The sequence below is a fragment of the Suricata suricatta genome, chromosome 13, assembly GCF_006229205.1.
Source record: "Suricata suricatta isolate VVHF042 chromosome 13, meerkat_22Aug2017_6uvM2_HiC, whole genome shotgun sequence".
NCBI lineage: Eukaryota > Metazoa > Chordata > Mammalia > Carnivora > Herpestidae > Suricata > Suricata suricatta.
In genome coordinates, this window is record NC_043712.1 from 72708758 (window position 1) to 72730934 (window position 22177).

A 22177-nucleotide genomic window follows, 5' to 3' on the forward strand; every position below is an offset into this window, starting at 1 on the left:
GAATGAACTCACTTGATACTCCATTTTCAGGCCTTTACATTTAACAGCTCCATGACTCCCAACAGTATCAATTGAAAACTGATCTGACAATTCACTATCAGTTACCATAAGCTGAACCTAGAAAAAAATTTCCAAATACATTACAATTTAGATATCTTTAAAAATTCTTATTGATAATTTGCTTGTTAGCATAAATACTACATTAATGCACTGAACATTTTTGCATACTAAATTCTAGTATTTTAACCTCGAACATGTTATCAGTTTCATAATATTCTGCAAAACTTTAAAAAAGAAGTGATAAATAGCTAAAGAAGAAGGAAACTTTAAGAAAACTTACATACCTTATTGTTATTAAAAAAGTGCTTTGGTTGAAAAGAAAAGAGAATGGGCTTTTTATAATTAGGTGGATGCTTTCGATGAATTCCATCTGCTTTATACTGTAACAATCGACCAGTTTTATTGACCATCCAATAAGGACTATGAAATGCCACAACTGTCTGGCCAATATTATAGGTTACATGGATAGCAATATCTAAATCAGTCTTTTCTATTTCTGTAACACAGGTAAAATTGATGAAACTTATATCCTGCTGATTAGGTTTTATATGATATTCACTTTTCCAGTCATGATTAAGATAGTCAAGTAATTTTAAATGTAGTCTGGCTTTATCCAACTGGGCAGTACAAATATGGGCTGAACGTCCTTCATTGAGAGTATCAACTCTATGTTCAATCCCCTGTAATAAAAAAATACATTAAACTTTTAAGTGTCAGAATAATATGCCCCACAACCTCTCTTTAATGACTGCAAATGCCATACACATAACACTTTTGAAATACCTCTGTCAGAACAGGTCAGAGGACTTATATTTGAGTTCTGGCTCTACCAAATGTGTAAACTTCTATAAATCATTTGAGATTTGAATTATGTATTTGTAAAACGGTCTAAATCATCAGCTTTAAAGGACTACTATGAGGATAAAGTTAAATAATACAATGAAAAACTATGCTGAAATAAACATTATAAAACACTATAATTAGTAAAACATTAGAATACATCTTATCTACTAGTGATTTTAGTTTTAAAAACTACAAAATAATGAAAAACGAAAATGACAGTAATCCAAAATAAGCAATCCTGTTTCCAATTCTGCTTTTTAACAATCCCTTCTCTCATTTCCAATCACTGTTTATGCTGTACCTTATGTCTAAAAACTGTTCATTTCTCTCTGTCCCCTCCTCCATACCTTATTAGTTCATGTCACTGTGACCTCTCACTTTAGAGTCTCTTAACTGTTCCTGTCCCTTGGAATCCTCCCTCCATACCACAACTAAATTGTCTTTCTAAAAATTTATCATATCCTTTGGAAACTAGCCAACAAAATGTGATCCCTAAAAGTACCAACTTAAAAGTCTGTAAGAATGTAACATACATAGATAGATAGTTCATCACCAGTTTTTCCATCATCTCTAACCTGATTCCTTCCTGTTGTTAGAACATAGACATCTCTTAGGATTTTAAATTAATTAAAGCAAAAGTAACGCAAATTACTCATGTCTGACATGTTAGTTAATATTCCACAAAATAAGAACAGTAGTGGTTGGTGGTGATGTGAGAGAGGTAAATAAATTGCAACCATGTGCCTGTCAGGCACTATGCCAAACTCCTTTATACGCATCATCTAATTTAGTCTTTCCCATGTCCCCATCAGGTAAGTTTTATTAATATCCCTATTTTATAGACTAGAAAAAAATGATATAAAAAGTAATACAACTTGCTTAAAGACATAAAGCTAGTAAATAAAAGAGCTAGGATTCAATCTCAAATCTATTTGACAGCAAAGTACAAATTGTTGACCATTATAGTGTATGCCAACCATATGGAAGAGATATCCTTAAAGCACAGATCTATTAACTCCACCCTCCCAATTTACCAGATAAGTATAAATATATAGTAAATCCCAACAATTATTAATAGACCACAACAAAAATAATAGACCTCAGTAAAGAAGTACCTTCTTATATTTGGTAAGCATGGCAAATATAATTTTACTTAAAAACTTAAGATACAAAGATCCCTGTTACAACAAAAGGATCAGATATAATCTGTTAAAACAAAAAGTTCTTAAAAGAAAAAGTATCTTTATAGAGCATAATATTCTTTTTAGAAAACTAACATGAGAGGGGCTCCTGGGTGGCTCAGTTGATTAAGCATCCAACTCCCACTCAGGTCATGATCTCCCAGTCCATGAGTTCAAGCCCCTCATGGAATTCTGTGCTGACAGTTTGGAGCCTGGAGCTTGCTTGAGATTCTGTGTCTCCCCGTCTGTCCCTCCCCCATTCGCGTGAGCATGCACATGCGTGTGTGCACGCACTCTATCTCAAAAATTAAAACATAGGAAAAAAAAATTAAAAATACCAGCATGAGAATAATGTACGCTGTTGTTTCTATTTGTCTAATATTTTAATACTATTTTAAGACTAATTCTCACACTTGTTTCAAAAGTTAGTGTCCATCTTTTAAATATATAATAAATTAGACACATACGCAAGGAAAAGATTGCGTATATATACACAGGCATACTTCAAAGATATTGCAGATTCAGTTCCAGTCCACAATAATAAACCAAATATCACGAGAGAGCAAGTCAAATAAATTTCTTGGTTTCCCAGTGCATTATCAAAGTTATGTTTACCTTATACTGTAGTTTATTAAGTATGCAATAGCATCATGTCTAGAAAACCATGGACACACCTTAATACTTTATTGCTAATAAAGGTTAGGCATCATCTGAGCTTTCGGCAAGTCATTATCACTGATTCTAGATCATAACGATAATGACGTTTGAAATATTACAAGAATTACCAATGTGACAAAAACACATGAAGTGAGCACAGGCTGTGGGAAAAATGGAGCCAAAATATTTGCTTGACACAGCGTTGCCATAAACCTCAAATTTGTAAAAATCAGTTTCTCTCACAAGTGTGATAAAATGAGGTATGTCTGTATTCTAAACCTGAAATGATATTTTCACTGAAGCACTACTTTCAGATGATGTAATTACAGGCAATTTTTAGTATCTCTATTTCCTAAATTTTCTAGTAGAAATATAGATTTTCATAAATGATTTTTAAAATTTTTTAATGTTTACTTTTGAGAGACAGAATGGCATATCACATTTGTGCATGTAACTTATCTTTAATTTAGCAGCCATATTTCTAAGGTAAATCATGGAAAATATGTATTTTTAAAAACCCTCTTTTTATACAATATGATTGAAGCATTTCTTTTCCATCTGAAGAACATCGGGACTACCCATTCACCAGTACTAGAGTTTTTACAGGAACATGAAAACAGTATTTTGTTGCTCATAATTTTAAAAACCAAAGCTACAAAGTCAAAGACAGGAAAGCATTGAAAAAAAAAATCTAGAATACCTCTATATAATAAGCAATTTTGTAAGGAAGAAGATTTCGGAGCAGGATAGGTGGCCACAAATGCATTACGTATGGTAAGTCCCAACCATCTTCTGAATACACCGAGAGAGATGATAAGTTATCTTTTTCAGGGACAACATTAATAATAAAGGGTTTCTTAGCAGCGTTTATAGATCTACATGTCTTCTTTAGAAGAGTGCCTTCATTTTTTATAATTTCTTCAAAGTCAATACTTTCACACACTTGATAATCCTCATCATCTGGCTTCAGAGAAAGAGGCGATCTGTGTAAAGGATTAAACAATATGCTTTAAAATGCCTTAAAAGAAAACAAATTAAGTGATTACTACTTTGGAATAATGAAATTACATCACTTCCTGCTCTTGTAATAAATTTTTGAATTTTCACATTCTTCTTAGAGATAGGTAAAATAGACCAATAAATGGATATTTTCATATCTTAACTTTCTAAAAACTAATCAAGTTATTTGGCTCTTAGGAGGAGAATATTTCTCAGGGCCCCTGGGTGGCTCAGTTGTTTGAGCATCTGACTCCTGATTTCAGCTCAGCTCTTCATCTTAGTTTTGTGAGTTTGAGCCCCACATCAGGTTCTGCACCTCTTGCGATTCTTTCTGTCTCTCGCTCTATCCCCATCTCTTTTTCTCTCTGCCCCTCCCGAGTTCATGCTCTTCCTCAAAATGAATAAACTTAAAAAAATGTTTTTTAAAAAAAGGAGAATAAATTTCTTACAAAGTTACTATCTTAAAAGTTTACAAGATAATAACTCATTTCTTATAGAAAATATGTAATCCTATAGATCATATCAACAAAGAAAGCATGTACAACTATCCACTAATTTGCGCATTCAACTTAAAAAGTTGTCTTTCATGGGGGTGCCTGGGTGACTTGTTTGGTTAACTGCGACTTCAATTCAGGTCATGATCTCGTGGTTCCTGGGTTTGAGCCCCACATCAGGCTCTGTGCTGACAGCTCAGAGCCTGGAGCTGCTTCAGATTCTGTGTCTCCCCCTGCCCTTCCCCTAACTGGTGCTATGTGTCTCCCTCTCTCAAAAATAAACTAGGGGCACCTGGGTGGCTCAGTCGGTTAAGCCTCCGACTTCGGCTCAGGTCAGATCTCACATTTGTGGGTTTGAGCCCCGCATCAGGCTCTGTGCTGACAGCTAGCTCAGAGCCTGGAGCCTGCTTCGTGTTTCGTGCCTCCTTCTCTCTCTGCCCCTCCCCCTCTCATGCTCTCTCTCTGTATCAAAAATAAATAAAACATTAATAAAAAAATAAACTAATAGAAAGTACATGTCATGACTGAATTCATGAACTAAAAACTCATATCCACTGAAAAAATAATTATCACCTTTTCGATGTTGATCACATGAAAGCTCTCAGTGGATACTTAATTGCTGAAACACTGGGCACAGTTGTAGAAGTGGTTGTGAGAAAATCATATACAGTTAATCCTTACATTTAAATATCACATTGTGCTTACAATTCAACTGTACTTTAGGTTTAATCGTTTTTCAAATCTAACCTGCCCAAATATAAACACTTATTTTTATACTTATAAAATCAATTACCTATAATTGTGACAGTATCCCCTGCAGATAAACAACCATGCCCAGATTGTCTGAAACTCTGATCCTGAAGTTTTAAATATCCAGCACACTCTTCTGTAACGATGTCTGATGGTGACTTAAATTTACTAGACCGAACTCTAAACTGTCCATACACACTTCTCAGTGTATGTATTCCTTTCAAGGAACTTCTAACTACTAGCACTCTGGACTATGAAATGATATTAGACTTTTCCTTCTTCCTTGACATATACATAAATCTATCTGTCAAATCAGTTGTCAGATTTAACCTATTTTATTTCTACATTCTCTGTAATTTTCATTTTCTTTTCCATTCTTCTAATACTTAAAAATAAAAACCTTAATTTTTTCTAAGTTAAACTAATGCCAAAAAAGTCATCTGGATTATCAAAACCTTTATTGGACCCATTATTTATGAGAAGTTAAAACTGGAAATAAACAAATTAATACATCATTCTTTACTCTTAAGAGATCCCAATCAGGTGGGGAATGTAATGTTAAAACTACTGCACTGTGAGAGGTTAAAAAAAAAAAAAAACAAAAAAACCCCACATGTAGAGAGCGTGGGCATGGGAGTGTGGTTAAGTCTGTCTAGACAGTTGCAGAGCCTTTTGTAGAGGTGAGAATTTTGCCAAAAAGCTCTGTTCTGAAGAGACTTAAATTAGAGAAATATTCAAGGGTTAAAGCAGAGTTTAAGAAACGAATCAAAACAAAACACCAGAGAAAGATGATCAATGGTGAGAGGTTCTGAATGAGAAAAGCTGATGGGGTGAAAGGTCCTAGAACTTAAGGGCACCAGATGTTCTAAGAGAAGAAGGAAGAAAAAGATGACACGAAAGATAAAGATGGGGTGCTTGGGTGGGCTCAGTTGGTTAAACATCCAACTTGGACTCAACTCAGGTCACGATCTCCTGGTTCATAACTCTGAGTCCTGCATTGGCTGTGCACTGATGGCACGAAGTCTGCTTTAGATTCTGTCCCTCCCTCTCAAAATAAATAAACTTGAAAAAAAAAAAAAAAGATAAAATTTATATATGAGCAAGTACCTCAATGTGAACTTAAACTATTTTTCAAATGTTATATTACAACATGCATACGACAATCAACTCCTGTGCTTTCAAGGCCTCCTTTTATTCATGCAATTCCTTCCACTTAACATTGCCCTTCCCTGCAATATGCACATTATATTTTACCTTTATTTCATGTACCTCGCCCAGGAGTCCGTCATTAAGACCTTCTTTGTTTTCTGTAGTTTTCTGCAACTCTAACTCTTCTGTATCTATATAGCCCACTGTTTGCTTCCTTCTGTATTTACATAATGTATCAACCTATCAAGGGTAGTAGGGATGCCCAATTCATCTCAGCATCCCACACTAGTACCTTATGGACAGCAAAACACTTGATGAACATTTTTCAAATGAATTCCATTTAAGAATTAGTATATTTAAATTCTCCAGGGAGAGGTAGCCATTTGTTAAATCTAGGACCTCATAATTTAAATGTAAGCATACTTATAGCTCAGAATTAGATTAGATAAATATCTAATGTGAAATACAAGCTGATTCATCACTAATAATTTTAACTAAGATAGTTAATTTCCATTTGACAAATTAATATTTTAGTTTTCAACAAGAAAGTGTAAAACTACTCTAAAAGCCTCTTTTATAAACAGAGTCACAAAACATATAGTGATAATTTATTAAAAATAAAGCAGAATTCCATTAACTTTTCTCACTCAAGGACAAAATGAGTTTAAACTTTTTACAGAAATTTTTAAACATATCCTACATACTATCTTTAATTTAATCTTGTAACCCACCCAAAACCTTTCCTAAACAAGGTCAGATATTGTAAAGAACTATTTTGTTGTTTTCCTAACAACAAAATACTTGCCCTCAGCACATTTGAACTAAGCAATAAAACACTCTTTAGGGCTGAAGATATAAGCAATAAAATACTCATTAGAATTAGCAGGTCTACTAACTGCAAACGTGCCTAAAACTGCTAGATTGCTTTCTAAACATTAGGGAGCCAATCTTGAAGTCTGGGCATGGATCAGAAGGAGTAGAGGCAGAGGGTATTTCAGCACTGCTTATAGTTTTGCCTGCATCCTTCCGAAGCACAGGTCTGGATCGAGGGCTAGTGTGTGTTCTGAAATGGTACTTAAGACAAACCAAAGTGCTTATTCTCAGGAAAGTATTACACTCAAAGATAGTGCTATATCCCTAAAAGGGATTATTTTCATTTTCTGATTATATAAATATCCTGAATATCTATGATATTAATCCTATAATTCTAAGACTAATGCATCACCAGCATTTTGTAAGAATTTCACCTATAAGATTTTGTATCGAGTTTAATCTAATTTTTAATATTTAAGATCAATGTATTATATATCACTATTTATAGTGTAATTCTATCAACTGAACAATTATGTAGATAAAAATATGAAATATTTTGTTTCTAAAAGGATTTTTAAAAATTCTACTCTAAAGCATTTGAAAAGTAAAAACTCTTCCTAATAGTATATTTATATCCAGAAGCTACCAATCATGCTCAATTCATCATCTTGTAAAAATCATGAATAAATGATATGGTTCTGATGGCTATACTGTAAGCATGTAATAACTAGGTAATTTACATAGTATACATTAAACACATTAAATTTTCCTTTAAAAAAATTTATAAAGCCTTTTAAGCACCCTGACATTTAAATAAGGTAGACAAATTACTAACAGATTTGATTAAACTTTGATCACTGAAAGACAGATATCTCTACCAAATTGGAAACTCAAAATTCCATGACACCTTAGAGCAAATAAAAAGGTAAAGAAAAAAAAAAATCACCGATAAGATGTTAGTGGTATGTTGAATTCACTTCCAGGTGAAGCCGTCCCCAATAAAGTGTCCCCTTCATAAACAGAAAGTGGAATTGAAAAATGATTTTTAACCTGAAAACAAAAACCAAATCATATTTAGCACGATTAATCTCAGAATTTAAAGACATTTAAAAGACATTCCATTGAAATATCCCAACAGAGAAACTAGCAGGCGATACTTATCTTTCTTATACAAGTTAGAAAAGAAACATGCTATTATTATTTATCCTAAAAATTACTAGGAACGTTGCCACAGTTTTATAGAAAAATATGTGTCAATAATAATACTTTTAAAATCCTAGAAGGAAATAATATCTTCCTTTGAGGTAAGGATTAACTTCTCTAGACAAAAATAAAAGAATTTGTGGGAAAAATATTACATCAAAATTTGAAATGTCTGTATGACAAAAGTAGAAAAAAGGCCACACGCTGGAAAATGTGTACTTTTGTACATCACTGTTGTATGTGCCTGGTTGGATAAGGCTGTCTCTGAAGTGAACAGAGACTATCTCATCCATGATTAGCATACAACAATAGTGTAACAAGTAACATAACTTAGGTTAATATATGTTATCAGATAAACTTCCAAACACTTATATTTATCCTTGGGATGGATAAAAAGAAACTAGTTAGTAAAACCATTGTATCATAATCTTTCTATATCTCAGTTAAATCGTCCTATTTAAAATAAAATAATACCAGGGACACCTGGGTGGCTTAGTTGGTTAAGCGTCTGATTCATGATTCCAGCTCAGGTCATGATTTTGTGGCTCATGAGCTAGAGCCCCACGTTGGGCTCCAAGCTGCGTGTGGAGCCTGCTTGCACTCTCTCTCTCGGAATATACAAACTCAAACAAGATTAAAAAAAAAAAAAAAAAAGAATGGAACTAGACCACTTTCTTACATCATACACAAAAGTAAACTCAAAATGGATCAAAGACTTAAATGCGAGACTTGAAACCACAACAATCCTACAAGGGAGCACAGGCAGTAATTTCATTGACATTGGCAGTAGCAATATTTGTTAAGATATGTCTCCTGAGCCAAGGGATACAAAAGCAAAACTAAACTAGTGAGACTACAGCAAAATAAAAAGTTTCTACACAGCAAAGGAATCAGCCAACAAAACTAAAAGACAACCTACTGAAGGGGAGAAGGTATTTGCAAATGACATATCCATTAAGGGGTCAGTATCTAAAATATACAAAGAACTTACACATCTTAAGAACAGAAAAAAACAAATAATCCAGTTATAGACAGATGAGATGAACAGATGTTTTTCCAAAGAAGACATACGATGGCCAATAGACACATGAAAAGATGCCAACATCACTAATCATCAGGGAAATGAAAATCAAAGACACAATGAGCTATTGGCTGACACCTGTGTGAACAGCTAAAATCAGAAACACAAGAAACTACAAGTGTTGGTGAGAATGTAGAGAAAAAGAAACCCTTGAGCCCTGTTAATGGGAACGCAAACTGGTGAGCCATTGTGGAGAATGGTAAGAAGGTTTATCAAAAAATTAAAAATAGAATTACCACATTCTCTGGTAACTCCACTACTACTATTTGCCCAAAGAATATGGAAATAGAAATTTGAAAAGATATATGTACGCCTATGTTTACTGCAGCATTATATACAAGGGCCAAAGTATGGTAGCAACTCACGTGTCCACCAACAGATGAATGGACAAAGAAGGTGTGACATAAATAAGTCAGAGAAAGACAAATGCCATACAATTTCACTCTTATGTGGAATTTAGGAAACAAACCAAAGAAAAAGAGACTCAGGTATAGGGAACAAACTGGTGGTTACCAATGGTGAGGTGGGTTCATCATATCATGATGAACACTAATACATACAACTGTCGAATCACTATGTTGAATCTAACCAATGGTAATTTAATACAGTAAATAAAAATCAATGCAATTCACCATATTAAGTATTTTTAAAAAAATCTTTCAGTAGGGGCACCAGGGGAGCTCAGCTGGTTAAACGTCTAACTTTGGGTCAGGTTGTGATCTCACAGTTTGTGGGTTTGACCCTTGCATCAGGCTCTGTGCTGATAGCTCAGAGCCTGAAACCTGCTTTGGATTCTGTCTCTTTCTCTTTCTGCCCCTCCCCTGCTCTCTCTCCCTCCTTCTCTCTCTCTCTCTCTCTCAAAAATAAACATAAAAAACAAAAACCTCTCAATAAACACAGAAAATCACTTGACAAAATCCAACATCCATTTCTGATAAAAAACTTTCAGTAAACTAGAAATAGAGGGAGTATTTTTAACCTAAGAAAGGTCATCTACAAGAAAGCAACTCAGAACTTAATTAATGGTGAAAGAATGAATACCGCTAAGACTGAGAACAAGGCAAAAATACCTGCTTTCAGAACATCAGTTTATACTGTGCTGGAAGTTCTAGCCAATCCATCAGGGTAGTGTAAAATAATATATGTCCAGATTGGAAAGGAAAAAGGAAAAATCTTATCTGCATATATCAGAACTATATCTATAAAAATAGCTACAACAACTAAGTGCATCTAGTGACATTACACAATATAGGTTAAGACAAAAATCAGTAGTACTTTTACTAAAAATGAAAAAATCACAAATATGTAAAAATACCAATTTAATCATAATTCTGCAAAAAACATCGGAAACCTAGGTCTAATATTTAAATGTAAGTAGAATGGTCTCAGAATAGCCAAAATGACTTTGAAAATGAACCAAGTGGGATAACTTGTACTACCTGATTTCAAGACTCAGGATAAAATGGTAATGAAGACACTGTGATTATGGTATAAAGATAAACAAACAGATCAATGAAATAGATGATAGAGTTCTGAAATAAACCCCCAAAGTTATTGATGAGGGACCATAAGGCAAGCTGAGGGCCAAGCCACAAGCTAGCACAGCCCCCTGACCCTTGGTGGGATCTGTGTGACATTCCTCAGGCACTCCAGGCTGCCCAGGAACAAAACAAAGAACAGAAAACAAATGGTTAAAGTGACAGAGCCTCCATCAGTTGACAAATATCTTAGTAATATTACAAGAAAAGGGCAATCTTATCAAGAGCCTGATGCCCAAGAACTCCCTACTGTCTTAACGTTTTGGTAGAGGGAACAACAATCTTAGAATGGCAACAGCCAGGCCTCCAGCAATCTGTGAGTCTTTGTCATATTTTAAATCCTTTAAGAAATGTCCTCTGGACTCTAACTCCCCTAGCCCCAGAGTATGTAACCAGTTACTCTCACGACCCCAGTGTGACCCTAGTGCGGCTCTTTCAGCCTACAGGTCCTGTCCCTGTGCTTTAATAAAATCACCTTTTTGTATCAAAGATATCTTCAAGAATTCTTTTTTGGCTATCAGCTCTGAACCCCACCATCACCCCAAAACTTCTTCAATATGGTCAATTTTTTTTTTTTAAAAAAGCACCAATGCAATTTAATGGCAAAAAGGATAATCTTGGTTGCAACAACAGCCATATGGCAAAACATAAACCTCAACCCATATCTCACACCATATACAAAGATTCATTCAAAATGGTATTTAGAATAGCCATTCAATAGATTGCTAATCAATAACATGTAACTGCATAAAACACTAATACACAAAAGCTGATACATGCAAAATTATGCTGAGTGAAAAAAGTCCTATTCCTTTTTGTACTCTGTTTACATAAGATTCTTTATGTGTAACTAATATAAAATGAGAACGTATCTTTGGATGCATAAGAATGGACAAGTAGAGAGAGAGGAAACTTTTTGGGGTGATAAATATGTTTCAGTATGTTCACTGTGATCAAAGTTTCATAAATGTATTTTGAGCCCAAACTCATCAACTTTAAATATATGCAGTTTATTGTGCATCAGTTTAGCCTCAATAAAGTAAAAGTTTTCTCACTTATGTTCTAATTAAAATCAAAGAATATACACATATTACAAAGTCCTAAAACAAAATATTGATGAGGCATTTAGAAGTAATAGTCCAAAAAGATTTTACAAAGAGTCCTAAAGAAAGTTATGAGAAGTATTGAACAAAATCCTACCACTGTTCATACCAAAGTAGTACAATTACTGGTAACGATCCTTCTTTTTTATATTAGTTATGATTTTATTGCAGTTTATATTCTTTTGGTAGTAATTAGCTTTAGTTTTTTTATTAGCATACAAATATGCATAATATGACCTCACAAAAAAATGGCTCATTTCCTACCTGCACTGGGGAGCGAATTGTTACCTTCTTACTTCCTTCCACTCCGTCAACCTGACAAACCACAGACCTCTCAACGCCAGACTCTCGATGTCTTACAGTGTACAGTCGTCGTCCCACTTTTGTTAAAGGAATTTTATCAGCAGCAGAGTGGTTAGTGGGTGCTAAATGGAACATACATGTTTGTAAGTTTTCATTCTAAATCATCATATATTAATTTTAAGTAAATGTTAAATGCCAGATAGATCATTTCTTAAAATCATGAATAATAGTCACTGAAGTCTTCAGATGCAAGACTATAAAAAGAGAAGTATTTCTTTGTATAGTCTACAACCAAGGGGTATTTTAAGATGCCACAATACATTCCCACAGCATTCATCTAAAATCTTCAAAGTATTTTACCAAAAAAAATTTTTTTAACTAAAAAAATTTCATTCAGTAGTTTAACCTAAGACAATAAAACAAATGTTTGCAAACTACTGAGGAAAGTCATAAAATACAACACTGAAGTTTGGTTTGTTGTCATCATAACCAGAGCCTAATACTTTTAGGCAGTCACTGGCAATTACCTAAGTAGCTGCAAATTTTCAGTTTTTCATCATTCCAAAAACCTGGGATACTTCATGGTATCTAGAACTTGATTAAACAAAGTTTTATACATACATACACTTTATTGGGGTGTGACGTATTTATCTACCCCTCCAATTCCATAGAAATGTTCAAAAACAAATGAGGTAAAAGCTAGAACAATTAATTCACTGAACAACTGAAACACTTACCACTGTTATGCATCATTTCCTGACTAAGAGAAAGCACTAGCTATCAGTCTTAGTACCCCTCCCCAACATCTTAATTAATCTTTCAAATATTCTCCCTCCTCCATAATTATTTAAATATCAGAGTGTCATAAAGGGGTATGGGGGAGCTTTTGGGACTAGTTAACTTTATAATGAATAAATATTATGACAAATTATTTTTTTACTTTCATTTCTCATGAGAATGAGAATTAGAAAGGACAAAAAGAAAACTTTCCACCTCAACAGGCAGAAAATAAAAACCATTTACAAACTCTAAAACCATTGCAGTGTGCCATTTTCATGAATTCAAACTTTGTTTTTAATTCATTCAGCTGTGTAACTAATGGAGTATTACTGAATTATACCAAATGTGGTTAAAGAACAAATAACCAATAGCCACAGTCTTTAAAAGATGAGTAAGGAACAGATCAAATTTTTTTCCTCCCTGGCATATACAAAGAGGTGAATTACCATGCTCTAGATAAGTCACAATTTGGAATATAAAGATAGTAACAGTAAGCAACCAAAGCCCTGCAAAAGAAAAGGCAAAATTCCCAACCTATTTGGAAGGCTAAAAAATCTGTAAGATACCACAAATGAGTAAAATAGAACATAAAAATGCAACTTAGGAGAAATTAAAGACCCAGGCAGATAATTTACCACTTACTGAGAAGAATGAAGAAGAGTTTACTGCTTAGGCTGGTCATTGCATTGAAATGATCATTGTCTTTAGCTCCCACATAATCCATACTTAAACTCTCCTCATTTTTCAGTACATAGGATTTTGCCAGTGGAACGTTGAGTACGCTAAAAGAATCACTTGGTGAAACGGAGACAGTAAGTCCAAGAGAATTTAAAATCATAAATGGCGCTAGATCCCGTATGAGGACAGCCGAAGCTCCAGTAGCAGCTTCTGTAAATGCCTAATGAAGAAGAATTACTGTAAATCAGATGAAATAAAATGACTAGCAGGACACTAATAAACATAAGACAACTAAGTTAACCAAAAATCTTCTTATTCAATTAAAAAAAAAGTGTTAGCTCAGACTACTACACCAACACTTAAAGTTTCACATTTATTTTCTTACCTTGGCTAAATTATTTAACATTACAAGGCCACATTTGGATAATGTAATGTTTAGTTGGTCTTTTGAATGGAAACTGATAACAGTTTTATATTCTGGCACTTTGTAATTTTCTTCTTCAGTATCTGACTCAACAATGGCCTCTTTTGCTTTCTTTTTCATCTAAAATGACACATAAATTATAGAAATATAAGGAAATTTGTTCCTAAGAACACAACATTACTCATTTTGCAAAGAAAAAAAAAGAGACAAATCCTAACAAAAACATTAGAGACAACAACAAGTTTTTTCAGTTCCATACCCGTGCTGGAATTACTTGGATATCTGCCAAGTAAGGTCTTACAGGATAGGGGCGATACGAGTGGAAAAACAGTTCTCATCCTCAACGACAGAAAAACCGCAAGCACAATTCAAAAGGAAAAATAAACACTAAAATTCATGTGGCATCTGAATGAAAATTCAAAGCACATACTTCATGGCACATGGGCATTCAGAGCAAGAAAAGTCATTTAGTTTACTGGCTATGGGACAAAGAACAAAAACCCATGGATTTAGAGTCCCAATAACACTGCAGAACAGTGCCCTTAGAATCTAGGGCTCCTAAGAATCGATACCATCTACAAATTTTTAGGATTCATAGATCCACTGCCCACATATCTACTGACCTAAAAACCACCAAAGAAGTTCCTTTATCCAGTCCTTTATCTGAAAGATGTACAAGGTAAGTGTAGTAATGATACAAAAAGTTGGACGTGCTAAGCTAGTCACCTTTGTTGTTACATTAACTGGCTTTCAACCACTGACAATCTGTCTGCAGGTGACAGAATCATTCTTTAGAGAGGAGACATACTAGGAATTCTTCAGGCTCCTGCTTTGAAGCACAATTTCAACCATTTAAAGGCCCTGATTCTTATGACTACATAAATGTATTGTAATATATGTGAAACAACAGTATGCTTTTTTGTATATATATGCACCCTTCAAAGGACAAAGCAAACACAGGGTAGACAACAACAAACTACAAGAAGATGCTAGAGGCACTCAACAGGGCAGTTCTGAGCTGGGACTCTGCAGCCAGAAATGCATCCCACCTCTGCCACTGGGAGATGCTGCTTTAGGAAGGTCTCTTATGCTCTCTAGCCTCACTTCCTTCACATGTTAAAACGCAGTTAAAAACTCTACCTTCAGAGGGATGCTGGAGGATTCAAGCAAAAGTACGTTGTTTAGAACAGTTTCTAGAACACAATAAAAGTTACACACTTATTTGTATTAACACAGGAGGCGCTGGCCTTAGGGATGAAAATTGCATTCACCAGTCAAACAGGAAGGCATGCGTCAAGGCCCATAACGGGAAAACTTGCCCTTTGTTACTAAAACTAAGGTGTTTTGTGTGGTGTGGACATTCTCAATTTTTTTTTTTTTAAAGTTCAGACTTTAAATATACCTTGATTCCAAGATTCCACGGTCTAAAATCCTCAGTCTGATCAATTTCTAAAGGTTCAAGCAAAGGCTCCCATACACCAAACATTTCATTGTAATAATGCACCTACAGAGAAAATTAAATTTTGAAATAAGGCATTCTTATACTTTTGAAAGTGATCTTCCCTGCTGTTTCCCACAACTATTCCTTTTGGCTCTGTTATTTCTTTACATGAAAACTGTTCTGCCTGCCATTTCTTAGTGTCTTACACACACTCCTTCAGCACTTCCTCACCTGGCTAACTTCAGAGTCTGATTTTCACAATTTAATCCACATAAAACTCTCTTTTAAGCCTCTTTCCTTGACTTCCAGATGGGACTAAATATCAAAAACTGTCCATTTATCATGTATTAGTGACATTTTTAAACAGATCTGTCTATCTCCACGGATTTTTTGAAATCTCTTGATTACGAATAACATACAATTCAATAAGTGCTTATTTATTTGAATTCTCAGAGCTTCTTGGACATCCTCGAGCATATATTCTCTGCAAAATATATGGAATCTAGCCAGAGTTTCAAAATTTGAAATCTAGTCAGTCAGTTCCACTTCTATTAGTGTATATTTCTGTATCAACACACAAATAATAAATCAGCTTATAAATCTTCATATTTATTGATATAAGGAAGAATATCCAATTAGTTTCTACTAGACATAAACTCATAATTAAACCCAAAATATCTTTGGGGATAATTCTAAGTAGGTAAATTCTGAAGCAAAAATATATGTTGATTCAAAACTAGCATCTCCTTTGTAAGTACTCTCACAAAAATTTGAAAATCTTTTTAGTCACTAAAGAAAATGCATTGTATAAAAATATAAGGTATATCCTTCTAATTCCTATTACTCTTTTTATTTTTATTATTATGTTTTATTTTTAAGAGATAGACAAAGCACACAATTGGGGGAAGGGATGGAAGAGAGAGAAAGGAGAGAGAGAGAGGGAAAGAGAGAGAGAAAGGAGAGAGAGAGAGAGGGAAAGAGAGAGAGAAAGGAGAGAGAGAGAGAAAGAGAGAGAAAGGAGAGAGAGAGAGAAAGAGAGAGAGACGGAGGGAAGGAGGGAGAGGGAGATCTTAAGTGGACTCTACACTCAGCATGGACCCTGGGATCATGACATAAGCCAAATTCAGGAGTTTGATGTTCAACCAATAGCCACCTGGCATCCCTCTATTACTCTTTTAGAAGAGATTTGGAAATAATCTATTATGCTTTTTAATGATAAAAGATATTCTGTTCTTAAAAATTACAATTTTGACTCTAATACATCATCTTTAAGTTGATAAAATCAATTGCAATATCCAAATTCATATTTCAATAAAAGTAATACACACATAAGAACAACTATATCAAGGGCATAAATTTGCATACTTTTTCCAAAAGTATTGAGCCAACAACATCTTTACAATAAGCCTAATGAAAATTTTACATAAGATTTCACAAATATTCCATGTGTAGATTTGTTATAGAATCTGGAAAAATACTACATATGCTTACTTCTAATTCAAGCTGACAGTACAGATTTATCAAGGAACTCCAGTTTTTGCCTTCCCCTGAAAAACGTGACTTTGCCAACAGCATAGGCACTGTTCTGTGACCAACTCCAGCCTCAAGAACTATAAAAATAGAATCAACGTTCACTCTTATTATCTCTCCTCTGAGTATCAATTCAGTTGTGGGAGCTTTGGTTTCAACTTCATTTGGTTCTTCCAGAAACCACATTTTTAAACTCTTAGTATCCTTCTTTTCCCATAAATGTGCTGTAGGAGAAGCAGTATCTTTTGGAATGGTTTCCTTAGATGTAGACAGTGCTGACGTTATGGTAATCACAGTATTTATGATAACTGGTGAAACCTAAGGGAAAAATTAAAAGTAATGAAAAATCTATACATAACACTTTCAAAAATTAGGTATTTAATAAAATATTAAATATACTTGAAGGATCGTGAAGAATATTAAACTAATATCACTACCAGGAAAGAGTAGATATAATTTATTGCCTACAAAAATTTTATAACATAATAATTTCAATTTTTAAAATAGTTACCATGAATCTTATAGATATTAAACTGATCAAGTGTAAGTTCAACTCTATATACCTATGTAGGAATGTTAGATGTTATCTACAGAAGGAGTAATAAAGCATACAGTATTCATTATAAAATGTATATCAAATAAATTATAAGTAATGTGCCACAAAAATATTTTCAAAAACATAGCTGCAGTTTCGATTACTTAACAATTAAAAGACTTGGTATAATAATTGTTTATTTCCAGGTTTTACTAATTTTTAAAAGGTGCACTAAAGCTATGAACAACTGACTGCATTTTAACTTACCTTTAGTGTCAAGGATTTTACTGATACATCAATCACTTGTGGATTTGCACCTATTTGTGTAGCTTGATAGAATAAGTCACAGGGCTGCAAAACCTATGATAGAAAATTCAATCCCACCAAATTAACATGGTTCTAAAAACAGTTTTATTTAAAGATATTGCTAGTAATAGCTAAGTTAAACAAGTTAGTCAAAGTAACTTTTAAAAATATAAAATTATCATTGATACCTATCATTTATAGTAAAAAATATTAACAGCAACAATATTAATAAAACAGTAAGTCAAAGGATATATTAAATACACAAAAGCCCCATAAAACCTGATTTTATATATTTTATTTTACTTACTACAATAACATTTTTTCATGGTATTTTTTCATTATAAAATTGGAACAAAATTATATAGGAAAAGCTACAAAAGATGAAGAAAAATTAGATTAAAAATCTATAAATTATAAAATATTATAAATTAACTGAGTTTTCTATAGGTGTGACAGCAGAATTCTGCCCACTAGCCCCCAAAGACTCATGCTCCTCTCAAATGCATAATATAATTCACCACCTGAGGCTTCTAATAGCCTCACCCAATTATAGCCTGGAAGCCTAAAATCTCATCATCTAAATCTGTTATCTCATCATGTATGAGCCTCATCTATATCTCTCACTGATTCAAAACTCCCCAAATCTCACGTATCTCTTTTTATCTTTTTAGCTCAAGGTCTAAAATCTAAACCAGGTACAGGAGCTGATGAAGTACATGGGTGTAATCTAGGAAGTACAGCTCTGGGGCACAGCTTCCCTTTTGTGGATCTGTGAAAGGAAGGGCAGTTATCTGCTCCCACTCTCCCAACACAGAATGGTGGGGCAGACATACGGTAGCAATTAGATATTCTAGTTCAAATGCGGAAAATGAAAGGTAAAAAAAAAAAAAATGACTAGCCCAAAGTAGCTCTGAAATTCACCCAGGTAAATGAGTTTCTTGATTAGGTTTCAAAGCCTAGGAACAATTCTCTGTAGGAACAAATTTTCTGTGGTGCTCATTTCTACCCTCAGAGTCATCCTTCCTTTTCTAGAAAAGGTAGCATAGGGGCAGCTGGGGGCTCAGTTGGTTAAGTGTCCCACTTCGACTCAGGTCATGACCTCACGGTGTCTGGGTTTGAGCCCTGCATCAGGCTCTGTGCTGACCACTAGCTCAGAGCCTGGAGCCTGTCTTCAGATCCTGTGACTCCTTCTCTCTCTGACCCTCCCCTGCTCACGCTGTCTCTCTTCTCTCTCTCTCTCTCAAAAATAAATAAAAAACATTTAAAAATAAATAAATAAAAAAGAAAAGGTAGCATAAATTTGCAACTCAATAGTTTTACCATCCTGCTTCTTGCCAGTAGAATTTTGGAGATACAATGAGTATCTCTTCATTTTGTACTCTGTTCCTCTCAGTCCATCCTGACAGTGTTTTTATTAAAATAATTTTCTCAAGAGCCTTGAGGGCATTCTGTAAATTTTATGAGGTTTCATTCTATTAGACAAAAGCAACATCCATTGATCTTTTTGAGATAATCATGGCCTCCTGCTGAAATGGCTAACAGGTGGATACCTTTATAATTCCTAGACACCCTCTGAGAAGATCAAGATCTGTGAAACCCACACTAATCTTTCAGAATCTCTTGAAAGGGCCCTTCCTGTGTCTGAACACTAGGATTTTTTGACCTGAGTTTTAGCAAAAGTTTATAAACAGATTTGGGAACTATTTCTGACTTTTAGCAACTTCTGCAATTTGGAAGACTAAGAATTATCAAAATTATTAAGTTCTGGTTCTTTTTGTTTAACTGTTCTCTCTCAATTTATCCCTCTAGTCTAGCATTTTACTATAAACAGTAAGAAAACAGGCAACATCGGGGCGCCTGCGTGGCTCCGTCTGTTAATGACAGTGCATGAGTTCAAGCACCACATTGGACTCTGGGCTGACAGTTCACAGCCTGGAGCCTGCTTTGGATTCTGTGTCTCCCTCTCTCTCTGCCCCTCCCCTGCTCGCACACGGTCTTTCTCCCCCTCTCTGAGAAATCAATAAACATTAAAAAAAAGAAAACAGCCAACATCTTCAAATCAGGCAGCTCGGAAATCTCCTTAGCTGTCTCTATATATATCGATGTTTTCCACCCACAAGTTCTGCTTTCCAGACAACTATGAGACACAGTTTTGCAAAGCTCTTTGTCATTGTAACTCAAGCCATCCTGTTAGCTTCCAATAACGGGTCTTTCATCTTCTTTGTAGGCCCTCTGGACAGCATCTTGAATGACCATATTTCTAAAAAAGAGTCTGTTCAACACAATTGAGGCCTTCTCTACTATTCTCCTTAAAATTCCTCCAGATTCTGCATTGCTGCCCAGCTCCAAAGCTGCTCCCATATGTTTTTAATGTTTATTTTTAAGAGAGGGAGGGAGTGTGCACAGGCACATGTGCAGGAGAAGCAGAAAGAGAGGGAATGAGAGAATCCCAAGTGGGATCCACACTGTCAGCACAGAGCCCAGCACAGGGCTTGATCTCACAAATCATGAGATCATGACCTGAACCAAAATGAAGAATCAGACTGAGCTGCCCAGGCGTTCCTGCCACTCCCACATTTTAGATTAACTGCTACAACACCATCTTACCACTGGTTCAAAAATCTATGTTTATTTCTTAATGCTGCATAACAAATTTCCACACACTTTGTAACTTAACACAAATTTATTATTTCCCTGTTTTCATGGGTCAGGAATCTAACTGACATTAGGGGTCAGCCAGACAGTTATGACATCTGAAGACTTGAGGAGGGAAAGATTTTCTCCCAGCTCCTTCAGGTCACTGGTAAAATTCCTGTCTTTGTGGCCCTAAGACTGAGATCTCCATTTGTCTGCCGGCTGCTGGCCGGGGACGGCCTTCACTCCTGCTGGTCACTCACAGGTTCCTGCCACGTGGCCCTCTCCCCAGTCTGCTCCTTCAAAGCCAGCAAGAAAACATTATTCTGATGTTTCACCACTTTAAAAATTAGGTTAGGCCCACCCTGAATCTCTCTTTGATTAACTCAAAGCTAACTAATTAGTGACTTAATTATAGTTTTGATTTCGTCCACACTCAAGAGATAACTATACTGGACACAGGTAACAGGGAAGAGAAATCTTGGGGGCCATCTTAGAATTCTGCCTACACTAACAATGAAGAGTAAATCAGGAAGAAAAATTGACATCCGAACCCATTCCCCAAAGAAACCACATTAAAATCTACCACTATTCTAGAGGTGCTTCGGTGGCTCCATCAGTTAAGTGCCCAACTCTTGGCTTTGGCTCAGGTCATAATCTCACGGTTTGTAGTCTGAGCCCCATGTTGGGGGCACCAACACTGCTGAGAGCCTGCTTGGAATCCTCTCTCCCCTCACTGTCTTGCTCCCTCCCTCCCTTCCCTTCCTCCCTCTCTTTCAAAATAAACAAACCTAAAAACTTTTTTTAAAGATTTATCACTATTCTAATAAAATCATTAAGAACAACTGGCACATAACTTAAACATTCAGTATATTATATCTTTAAACTTCAAGGACAGGAAATTACAACCACATTACAATATATGATCCAAGATTTTCAATATAAAACTTTTGTTATCTCTTCATCTGAGGGAAGACAAAACCAAAAAGAAATTATGATACATACATATAAAAGTTTCTCTATAACTTGGAAACTTTTCTTTAATGCCCTTTCCTAAAATAAATATGAAGGCATATGTTGATCCTTACCCAATTTCTTTATTTTTAGTCTAGTTATTCAAGATTAAAAATGCAGCTGGTCAGCAACCGTAAATGTGTTCATGCCAAAACTACATTACCATCAAGTTGTTCACAATACAGTCCACATAGATTAATGATGTAGAAACAGTTCTTAAAACGGAATTGTTGTCCTACTAGTATTTGTCTCCAGCTATATCCACTGTGATTTCAGGGCTATTTCTATCATTTTTTTCTCTTTCCTACTCTCACCAAACTGCTCCCAGTCTTATATGATTTTCACTACTGATGCATTCCTTTCCTGCTGCTACAGCTTCCCCTCCATAGAAGCAATCTTAAGCTACACAACATCTACAGAAACCTCTAAGAGTTCGTTATAAGGTCTCCTCTTTACAAACATTATCTTGGTGGTGAGAAGGACTGCCTCGCATTGAAGACCACTGAATACCAAGAAAAAAAAAAAAAGCAGAGTATAAGAGTCCAGATGCTGGTGTGCAGGGAGGTGTGGGGCGGGAACTTACGTTCTCCGGAACCCACGTTCTTTGCATATGCTACCCCTTACCCTACAGCACGATACCTACTCGTCCTACGGGCATCAG

The 22177-nt window shown here is 35.0% G+C and overlaps 1 protein-coding gene across 1 annotated transcript in view; it reads right to left on the reverse strand.

The window, feature by feature from the left end:
* The window catches only part of VPS13A (vacuolar protein sorting 13 homolog A), a 223031-nt gene that overhangs the window by 66870 nt on the left and 133984 nt on the right, over positions 1-22177 (reverse strand). Inside the window, exons 38-47 of the mRNA XM_029919678.1 lie at positions 17830-17922; positions 16989-17345; positions 15459-15560; positions 14018-14176; positions 13597-13852; positions 12136-12296; positions 7893-7996; positions 3442-3724; positions 345-740; positions 13-117 (exon numbers count right to left, since the gene is read on the reverse strand). Coding sequence (XP_029775538.1) covers positions 13-117; positions 345-740; positions 3442-3724; positions 7893-7996; positions 12136-12296; positions 13597-13852; positions 14018-14176; positions 15459-15560; positions 16989-17345; positions 17830-17922 — 2016 coding nt within the window. The remainder of the gene's footprint in view (positions 1-12; positions 118-344; positions 741-3441; positions 3725-7892; positions 7997-12135; positions 12297-13596; positions 13853-14017; positions 14177-15458; positions 15561-16988; positions 17346-17829; positions 17923-22177) is intronic.